General features: G+C 42.5%; 1 protein-coding gene across 2 annotated transcripts; it reads left to right on the top strand.

Moving 5' to 3' along the window:
• Window positions 1–1,041: 1,041 nt before the first annotated feature.
• On the top strand, window positions 1,042–10,756 carry sav1 (salvador family WW domain containing protein 1). Of its 2 annotated transcripts, XM_080479753.1 has the most exons (6): window positions 1,042–1,383; window positions 3,264–3,767; window positions 6,612–6,882; window positions 8,237–8,392; window positions 8,610–8,780; window positions 9,115–10,756. In XM_080479753.1, exons 1-6 carry the CDS (start codon window positions 1,290–1,292, stop codon window positions 9,119–9,121), a joined length of 1,203 nt encoding a protein of 400 aa, XP_080335879.1. In that variant the 5' UTR covers window positions 1,042–1,289; the 3' UTR covers window positions 9,122–10,756. The 2 variants fall into 2 exon arrangements, with proteins under 2 accessions (XP_080335879.1, XP_080335878.1); XM_080479752.1 differs by lacking the exon at window positions 9,115–10,756 and having other exon boundaries at window positions 1,080–1,383; window positions 8,610–8,944.
• The last annotated feature ends 96 nt before the right edge of the window (window positions 10,757–10,852 follow it).

Raw genomic sequence — 10,852 nt, 5'->3', positions numbered from 1 at the left:
CTGCTTACTATTATGGAATTTGTTTTTTGTATAACAATTATAGAGCCTGACTGCAGCATATCCACAACCATCTATCACGTGCGGAACTTCTTAACTTTATCCTGTGTGAAGTTAACACTGAAAAACTTGAGCCAATAAAATACAGCAAATTATGCATTTGTAAAGGTATAAAACTATAGATTAAGTCTTTATAGTAATATGTTGGTTGCATTAGATCAGGGGTGTCAAACACATTTTAGCCAAGCGGTTATTACCGCCTGGTTTTATCTTATGGGGGCTGGATTGGTACTGTAGTGCCGTAATAACCTTTAAATTTAAACTCTAAAGAGTTTCTTTGTTGTGGTGCAAAGTATACATGATGAAAATGTATATACTTTCACAGAACCAAACAATCACGATGGGGAAATCACAAAAAAAAAGGCAACGTTAATCATGCAAAATACAGTGAAATAGCTGTTGCATTACGCATGTTTTAACAAACTGAAGATTCAAGATATTTATTGTCATATATAGAGATAAACAGACATTTAAACCGTACAATGAAAAGCTTACTTTGCTGGTCCCCAACCTATTAACTACAAGAAAGAAGGAAGGAAGGAGTATGTACAAAAGAAACAATATGTACAGATAAATAGTTAATAAATTCACGGAGAACAAAATAGACAAGGCGCATTAAAAAGAAAGACTGACAGCATAACTTTAAGGATAGTTTGATAAGAGCGAGGTTGCTGTTTTCATAGCAGCATATCAACGATATCTCAGCTCATGTAGTGTGTGCCTGAATAAAAAAAAAGGTTTATTTTGACACTTTTGGTAGTTTGGCGACCGGATTGGAGCTACTTGCGAGCCGCTTTAGGCCCACGAGCCTTATGTTTGACATCCTTGCTTTAGATGAATTTATTGACCTTATTGAATATTGACACATGATTTCCCCACTTGATGTTATTTTTTTTATATTATCTAAATGAAAAGGTTTGTTGGTGCAGATGTAGACATTGCTTGGTGCTGATCTCTCCTCCTGCAGAGGGCGAGATGGGAGGAGGAGGAGGAGGAGGAGGAGAAGAACCAGCAGCAGAGGCAGCGGCGGCAGAGGCGGAGGGGACAGGACCGCCAGCAGCAGCAGACGCTCCCAGCGGCTCCACCGCGGCCGGCTGACGCGAAACCCCCGCGAGCCTGGGAAATGTTCACCCGCCGCGCCTCGCGACGCCACGATCGGGATGGTTGCAGAGACGAGGGGTCGGGCCGTCACTTTCCAGCGCCGCGTTGTTGACGCCCGCGAGCCTTGAGTTATGCTCTCACGAAAGAAAAGCAAAAACGAAGCGTCCAAACCAGCCGAGGTCCATGGGAAGTATGTGAAGAAGGAAACGTCGCCGCTCCTCAGAAGTAAGCGCAACAAGTTTAGCCGCTGTTTCGGGTGAACTGGTTTCACTGTTATCTAGTGACCGACTTCCTCCATTCCCCCCGCCGTTGCCGTTAAGATGTAAATAACCCGACGTGAATTTGTCTCATTGCGAAACCATTAAACCGCATTTACATTAAAGTTTCTAAATGAAGAGTCTTGTTTTTTTTTTTAACATCTGCTGCCGATAGCAATAACAATGGACGCGAAAGGAATTCTGTCACCAGTTAACAGGGAGACCAGGTAATCCGAAACACCGGCTAGCTCGGGCTAGCATCGGCTAACCCGCAGTTTAAAGTTAACCACCGACACACCGCAGCCAGTTGCCACTAACCGTCTGCCTCAAACGGATTAATACCAGAAGTGTGTCAACTTGTTGGTGATTGTGAGCTTGTTTAGAACGAGTTAATCTTGTAAACTTGCAACCAAGCTGGATGCTAACATGGTGCTAACCGAACGCTGCCCGGACGTCAGCTGCTGAGATTAAAGTGTCCGAATAACGGTTACAAACCTCACTGCTGGCTAATTTACTAAACTTCTCCAATAGAACAAAGTCACAGCTTCAGTTGAATTAGTTTAAAACAGTATTGTGTGGTTTAGTGTACTTGTAAATTCTAATTTTAATGGAGACTGTGTTAAAAACAGTGTGAAAACCCTTTAAACAGACGTAGAAGTAACGCGTTACACTTTACTGTAGATAAGTAGTAATTCAGGGTTTCTCCTCAATAAAAACCATTCATCACTCATTTATGATTTGTATACTTTATAAATGCCTACTATTTTAAGTCCAAACACATGTAGTAACTTTTTGGAGAAGAGTACTTTCAATATTATAATTTCGTTCTTAGAGGTTTAGTTTCAATCAAGCAATGTAAATGATCAGTGCTCTTTAGCAGACATTTAGTAGCATTTTGGTAATTGATTAATCAATTCGTTGATTTATTAGAAGTTAATTGCAACCCATGTTGTAACCAGTCACTTATTTTATGTTTTTATGGGTGAAATGCTTATTATAGCTTAGTAGGTATGAATCATAAGTAAGATTTGTTTATTTGTGAGCAGCCAATTGGGCCACAATGACAATATTTATGCTCCTGAACCCTTTAAATATCCACACAACTAATCAGTCAGTTGATTGATCATCAATTCTTTCTGTGAAGTCACTGTCCAGTTTCTTTCCTCCTTTTTTCTTTGTGACAGAATGAATGTGTGAATGAACTCCATACAAGCTGATCATTGTATTGAGCGTGAAATTCTCCTTAAAATTCAGATATTTTAGATTGAATACATATGAGTGATTATCTTTTGTGTACACTATTGATCAGAACACAACACTACAATTTTGACAGCATCTCAAGTTTTTAAAAGCCTGTTTTGGCTTTTTAAATGATTAACTCATTGAGGAGATTCTGAAATAAAGAGCACATGAATCAAAGAAGATAATTATCGTTAAAGTAGGAGGTGTTATTCATACTAAGCCAATGCATAGAAAACATCACGATCATTACCTGTCATAGAAACAAGTTTTGTGTCTTTTTTTCCACTCTTTTTGCCAATTTTAAAGACCGAAAAGAGGAGTCAAGATTGGATTTATAGAAATGTTTCATGAGCGAGATGAGTCAAGAGATTGATGTAATTATATAGATACATTAAAAAAAAAAACATTTTCTTGTAACTTAATCCAAGCAAGCACATTTCCATGTATTTGACATTTTCTACAACAAAACTAAAGCTTTTTTTTTTTTTTTTTTTTGGTATAAGTCTTTGTACCAAAGGTTATAATGGCCTAAAAGTCATGTTCAAAATGTCAAATCCTTCTCTGAATGTATTCCATATAACCGATTCCTGCTGTTTGTGCCTGCAGATCTTATGCCCTCGTTCATCCGTCATGGACCCACCATTCCCAGACGCACCGAGGTCCCCCTGCCGGAGATGGGCCCCTCCGCCTACCCGGTGGCCCCGAGCCGAGAGCCCGTGGTGTCCCGAAACAAGAGCGTGCTGCGCGCCCCGGTGCAGCGGCCCCCCCAGGAGGTGGCCCGCAGGGAGAGCCACCGCCTGTCTGCCCCTCCCTACCTGCCCCGCAGCCTGGGAGACCTGTCCCACGAGTACGGGGGCTCGTCGCAGTCCTTCCTCACGGACGTGAGCCCCATGTCCGAGAACGGAGACGCCGCCCGCTATTATTACCCCTCAGAACCTTATTATGACAACCAGCAGCAGCGGCAGCAGCAGCAGCAGCAGCAGCAGCAGCAGCCCAGGAGAGTCCCCGAGCGCTTTCCTGAGGACTATAGATACTATGAGCACAATGAACACAACTTCCAAAGAGTCCCCCGACAACATACTCCCCCCGCCCCGAGCAGACCCCCCTCAGGTAAACAACAAATGCTTTACACTTCTCTGCCATTTTTCTTCAATCTTTCAGCTTTTTGTATTTTTAAGCCTGCCCGGTGGCCACCAGTTTTGAAATAATGAGAGCTCTCAATCTAATTAAGTTTTTGTGAATTAATCAGAGTTTTCTTTCATATTAAAAATGGTCATTTTGAAATTTGTCATGAATGCACAGTGCATTAAAAATTTAATTTCACTGTGTATATTTCACATATCAATACCACGATAACAATAATTTTGTGGTATAATGTGTAAAGTAATGCCGGGCTGCCATTAAAATTTTCAGCCACGATTAATCACATGACTTTCAGTGATTAATTGCATTGTTATGCACTAAAATGCAATCATGAATTCAAATGTATTGACCTTTTTGTTATTATTATTATTGTAACGATACAAACAAACGCTTTACCATTTGTTTTACCCAGGAATATATAAAAAATACAAGTGTTTTCAAACGGCAGTGTTTCCTTCACACAGTGACAGTTAAAGTAATTCCATGATAATTATACTGCATTAGTGTTTTTTCCTTGACAAAGGCCTTAAAAAAATGTGTTTGTCGTTTAATCGGCGTCTCATGCTGCTTCAACACTGAGGTTATGTTTATACAAGAACCATCAGATGGAAATGGGTTAACTTTCTGTTACTGTTTTAGAAAAGTTTCACGTTAACCAGGGAACTTTTTGATAACGATAGCCGAACACACGAACTGGCAAAAATAGTGTAGTTTGCATGCCAGGCCACTAGTTGGTGCTACAGCCTCTCATGCATCTTTGTACAATGTAAACGGTCAGAATGGCTCAACTAGATGAAACCTCAAGAACAGGCAGAAAGGAGAAACAGCCAGAATTCAAGCTTTAATATTTACAGAAAGTTGGTCAGAAGGATTTTCCTCCCTTTCTTAAACGCTGGTGAAGCCTTTGTTTTGAGGCCGAGTGTCGTCGGCATGTATCCGGTCGGTCCTGGTGTCGGTCCCGCCCCTCGCGTGTCACACAGGCTTGTTTGGACTCCAGTTAAACAAACATTAGAGGCTCTGCATTTTTCACCTCTCCGTTTGCTGAATCTCTCTGATGGCAAAGTAGTAATTTAGCCGACCGCCTCCAGTCAAACATCTCAGCCTTAAACTGCCTCTGCTGTGAATCATCTGTGTGTCTGAGCCTCTTCCTCTCTCTCGCTCCACTCCTGAAATATGTGTCTAATCTTTTGGCGTGATGTAAGAATTTGCACTGTGGGGATAAAATGGAGTTGTTTTTCGTATTTCTCTGCGTTGCTGTGTGGAGAAACTACATTGAAGGATCCTTCTCCGGTTTACTTCTGCATGCCAAATTACAGTACTCGATCAATCAATCAAAAACAATAAGGTGTCGCTGCTCAGGGTCATTGTCTGTTTATGCGCTCAGCAGAAGCTTCTTTTTTTATATTTAACCGTTTTATTTTTATTCTGTTGTACTCATAGCAAGACTCGACTGTCACAAACTAGCAGAGTAAAGAAGATTTACGGCACATTTTACTTCACGGGCCACATATATGGCGCTAAATTTCAAAGAATGATGGAAAAAATATAATTTGAAACGGATAAGTTCAAGGTTCAGTCTTTAATTAAAAGAAAAAAAAAACACTTTTCAAAATAAAAGTGTTTGAAAGGTTTGTGTATTCGACTTGAATATAATTTTCATTCCACTCAGGAATTTTTTCGCAGTTGCAGGTTTGATGTTTTCAGATTAGGATCTTTTTTTTCCACATTGGAATCCAGTTTTTCAGGTTATAGATTTCTTTTTTTTTTTTTCACCTTCAAAACTATTTTTTTCTTTTAGCCCAGTTCTGGCGCGCGGGGGCTTCGACTGAGAAGGACGTGGGATTGTGAGTGACTGCACAGAAAAAGCTCAGGGCTTCAGTCATTCTCTAATTAATCTTTTCTGATGGTTTATTAAAGCAGTTATTTTGCTTTTTGATCTCAAACACAAAATTTATGAGCTGGATTTTCATCGATTTGAGTTTTCCACTTAGTTTATTTACGAGGCACAAGTGTAGACCATTCCCGACTGTACCAAGCGACATTCCTGTGATGCCTTGAGCTTTAAAGTATTTTTCTGAAGAAAAGGCCAGTAGTGATGATGATGAGGAGGAGGAGGAGGAGGAAGAGGAAGAGTGCATTTCTGTGGAGCACTCAAACATTCCAGCTCCTCACTCAGCAGCTGGCAGAGCGCTCCAGCTCCGTTGCTGTCACTCTCCTGCAGAATTTATCAGATCTCGGCCGCCATTTTAACCCAAAATATTTCATTCGTTGCGCTTTCTGCTTTGTCTTTTCCTTCATTATATATATTTTTTAACCCCCGATTATTCTCCCTCGTCCACGCAGCTGTCGGCTGGACATTCCTCGCTGACGTCAGCCGACGGTAAAAGTACAGGACCTCTCTGCCGTCTGCTCCCACACACTCTGCTCAGCACTTTCCTCCAGTCGCCTTCTGCCTGGGGAGGCTAAGACTTCCCGTCTGAAAGCAGCAACACTCCCATTTCCTACCATTCATCAAACATTGCCGCTCAGAATAAGATTCTTCGTCACAGAAGAGTCAAAGCTATGAAAACCGTCCTGGTTTCAAGTCTCATGATGACGTTCGGTCGCCCCGTCACAGCGACCTTTCCAACGCTGCGGATACATTCCTCCCTCTGTAAAAACGACATCTTCCCACACAGGAGATTCTTTAGAGAAGCTTCTCCACATACTTCCTCTTTCCCAGAGGCGCTGGCAGCTGACAGCTGCAGCGCTGGATGTTTGGTCAGACATGTCTCCCTCTCCCTCTAAGACGACATGTTTGTTTTTACTCAGGCATAGGTCGGATACAGGCCAAGTCTCTGGGGAACCTGTCCAGTCTGACGGCCGAGGACCTCCCCCTTCCGGGCGGCTGGACCGTGGACTGGACCATCCGAGGCAGGAAGTACTACATCGACCACAACACCAACACCACGCACTGGAGCCACCCGCTGGAGAGGGAAGGGCTGCCACCGGGCTGGGAGAAGGTGGAGTCCGCCGAGTTCGGCGTCTACTACGTGGACCACATCAACAAGAGGGCGCAGTACCGCCATCCGTGTGCTCCCAGGTGAGAGGAGTACGGTGGCCCAGAAGGGTCAACAGCAGAACACAACAAAAAGCCACAACACAAAAGCAAAAAGCCACAACACAAAAGCAAAAAGTCACAACACAACAAAAAAATTCACAATGAAAGCGCACGGCGGTCGGAGAACAGACTTTGTTTTTTGACGGTCTGAGAACGGGCTTTGTTTCTGGGGGACATTTTTTTCTGACGGAACGATGGACGGCAGAGCACATACATAATTAGTAATGACAATTTCAACACGATGACCAACAATAGTGAGTTCTACGACAAAGAACGTTTAACATTAATCACAATCGTCACGCAGCAGCGTTTTACTTGCGTCTCATTATTCAAAATAGAGAAGAGTGATCGGAAAACTGCACAAAAAATGACACGACTGGAGAAAGTTTAAATTGGTTGGAAAACGTTTGCACAGTTTGCACTTGGCTGCACACAGCAGGTAATACTTACTGTATTTGTCACATCTGCGACATTTAGGATCCTAAAGCCTAAAACTGGTCAAACATGTGGGGCTGTTTCCTCATGTTGACCAAGCCTTAAAAAAAAAAAAGAAAACCCCATTTCAGTCCACTTTTCTTTGTGTTGGTTCTGATATTTTTAATACCACGATAAAAAATGTAAACATATCACACACTTTAATAATAGCTAGAATGTGCCAGATCTTTCATAACTTCCACAAATAAGCTTTGTGCGGGATAAACTACCCTCCAGGGATGGCTGATCTGGTGTGTTTACCATCCGAGGACTCGAGATTGTTTAGATAATGTGCAAGAAATTCACAGAGTTTACACACGGGTGAGAGACGGCAGCGGTCCAGTTTATTCTGCTGAACATCTTCGATCTGAGCTGCATTTAGACCAGATCTGAACCGCATGAGATCTGGTTAGGAGTAAAAACAAAGCCTTGGCCTCCTGGGGATTGAGGCCACGTTTCCAGGATTCTAATTGACTATCGTGGTTAAATGCTTCTCGTTACACTGCCCCCTACAGGTTTGGCATGCTCGTGGTAGCTCTGAACCAGGTTTATATGCGGGTCCATTTCAATGAAGATTTTTTATTTATTTTTTAAATTTTATCCTAATTTTTTTTAGTCGTAGAGGGGGAAATATTAATTTTTGTGAAAACTCAGATGTGTGGAAACATGACCTCCTCTTGTTTGGTGTTCACTCCGTTTCAGATAACACACACTTGAGTAATCAAACACACATTTGTTCCCAATTAAATCTACAAACTGAGGAAAAATCCTCATTATAAATGGCTCTTTTTTTTCTGGAGACTCTTTTGAACACATTTCCTGTTGTTTCTTTCAATGATGAAATACTCGTGTTCGGTTCCAGCGTGCCTCGCTACGACCAGCCGCCTCCTGTCCCACCTCCGGTGACGTATCAGCCTCGTCCCGCCGAGAGGATCCAGCCGGTGCTGGTGCCGGCGAACCCATACCACACGGCCGAGATCCCGGACTGGCTGCAGGTTTACGCCCGCGCGCCGCTCAAGTGAGTACGGAGCGTGTCTCGATGCTTTGCTCTTGTTCGCTGGTGTGTCGGCCACTACGACTGAAAACCTGTGATCCCCGTTGAATAAATCAGAAACAACAGGAACTTTGATTGCAAAATGAAATTGTTTTGCGAGGTCATCCAAAGTCTGGATTAAAAATGTAGGGAAAAAAATCAGCTGCCAGTTAATATTTCCCCCTTTTTCTTCCCCTGTAAGGTACGACCACATCTTGAAGTGGGAGCTGTTCCAGCTGGCCGACCTGGACACGTACCAGGGCATGTTGAAGCTGCTCTTCATGAAGGAGCTGGAGCACATCGTCAAGTCCTACGAGGCGTACCGGCAGGCGCTGCTCTCCGAGGTGGAGGCTCGTAAACAGCGGCAGCAGTGGTACGCCCAGCAGCCCGGCAAGAACTTCATGGGGAACATGTGATGCGCGTGCGTGTGCGTGTGTGTGTGTGCGCGTGAGACGCGGGGCAGCCACGCCTCTCTTGAGGTTTCCACAGTTTGGGAGCGGTCGGACTTTCCTTTGAAATTGCGATCGACTCTTAATTAGCCTCTTTACCAAACACATCTGTGCCTTCGCTTCATCCAAATATACCAACCAGGAAGCTGAGACCCCCCCCCGTGTGACGCTCACTTCGTAACAGACACACCGAACAGAAGGGATGAAGTGCTTCATCTGGAGACCGCTCATGGTGCCGTTTTTTTTATTTTTTTACAGCCACTGACCTGAGAACTGTTTTTAAAGAGAAAAGAAAAACCTGCTCTGGCGTTTTGGATCTGGAGGTCGTGCCTTGATTCAAATACTCTCCGCTGACATCATGGACACAGCAGCTCCTCTCTTCCTGTTTGGGGTTAAGCCACCGGCAGCTTCTTCTGATTTCAAACACTACATGACATTTCTTTCCCTCCCTCCCTTTTTTTTTTTTTTTTTTTTAAATTTTGCTTCGTTGCCCTCATGAACTGAACCCTCGCCCTTTTTGTTTTTACATTTAAAACAAGTGTGCATTGTTTATCATTTATGCCATACTGTGTACTTTATACGACAATCCACCAAAACCTTAACAGATATTTAATTTTTTTTTTTTATATGAAACACGTCTTTTATTTAAAGACCCTTTGACGGATGAAGCATCACGTTTGATGCGGCGGTTGGAGCGTCGCTCGGCTCTTGGCATTACTGCAAGTCAGGAAAAGTCTTGTTTTTGCGCGTCTGATGAAACATTAACGAGCTACGGAACGCGTTTGCCAAACAAGTGCAATTCAGTTTCACTCTTGATGGATTTCTGCCGCCCCCGATTCTCCTTTTCATTTATTATGAGCGCAGGTTCTACGAACGGCTTCATCTCCTCCTGAGATGCTCAGAATTGTGCTGTTTTTTTTGGGGGGGGGGGGGTTTAATCGAGTGGACACTGGTGCTAGCCAACGGACGAAAGTAACGTGTTACTTTGAAAGTGTACAAAGAAAACTACCTTCAGTAAAATAAAAAAGAGGAATCAGAACTTTTCTGAATGTCTGAGGAGGGGTAAGAACCAATCACATGAAAATGGCCAATAATGTAATGTTTTGGCTCGTCGTTTGCCAATAATGTAATAAAATTGAAAGGGTGAATGAATATAAACAAATGTGACGACTATGTCATCCACTATACCTGTTTTTCATCAGCAAACTGCACAAAACCCGCATAAAAACAAGCTGTTATTTCCAAGAAATGCAGTTTTATTTATGCATTATTACATTATTGGCTGCAGTTTTTCTTATTATTATTTTTTTCCAATGCTACGTCAATCACGTGTCATTTTATTACACCGTTGGCAACTTATAACACTTTATTGGCTCGGTTACATTTAAAATGGCCAAAATGATTACGTTATTGGCAGGTATGAGGTTGTTGGTTATTACAGGGTGTTTGGTTGGGAAGCAGTGGAGCAGATCTGTAAGGAGCCGGGTTTTCAAAGTGTGGGACGATGAGCCCAAACTCACCTTTGTTCTTCTTTCCATTATAAGATATTAAGTTTAGAGGCAGTAAAATCAACTTTTTTTGCTTCTCTGAAAACATCTTAGCTGTTCTGTTTTTGGTTTTCTTTTGCACTAAGGCTTTGTTTATAATTTCTTTTTATCTCTTTTACACTAAAATGTGTTTATTAGTTCTATTTTTGGCCCAACACATAGTTTTAATTAAGATTTCTTATCAGTTCACGTTGGGGGGAAAAGGCGTCCCCACACTTTGAAAACCGCCTGGTGAGTCCTACACTATGCAACAAGTTCTCAGTCGCATCTCCTCTCAGAGCCGCGTCATCGGTTTGTACATATCTGATTCTGTGAATTGCAACTACAGGAGATAAACAATAAAGTCTGCCGTGAAGAAAACCTGCACTTTTTTTCCCTCATTTTGTCTTTGTGCTGAAGATTTATGAGCTGTACGCGTCGGATTCAAATATAAAGACGCAGAACAACTC

This window comes from Lipophrys pholis (assembly GCF_963383615.2).
Source record: "Lipophrys pholis genome assembly, chromosome: 14".
Taxonomy (NCBI): Eukaryota; Metazoa; Chordata; class Actinopteri; order Blenniiformes; family Blenniidae; genus Lipophrys; species Lipophrys pholis.
Note: the sequence above shows the minus strand (reverse complement) of the source record. Positions and strands in the feature narration are given on the sequence as shown.

Coding starts and splice junctions, on each gene's coding strand:
- sav1 (XM_080479752.1), top strand. CDS start 1,290: ATGCTCTCACGAAAGAAAAGCAAAAACGAAGCGTCCAAACCAGCCGAG. Junction 3,768..6,611: donor CCCGAGCAGACCCCCCTCAG/GTAAACAACAAA, acceptor GTTTTTACTCAG/GCATAGGTCGGATACAGGCC. Junction 6,883..8,236: donor CGCCATCCGTGTGCTCCCAG/GTGAGAGGAGTA, acceptor GTTCGGTTCCAG/CGTGCCTCGCTACGACCAGC.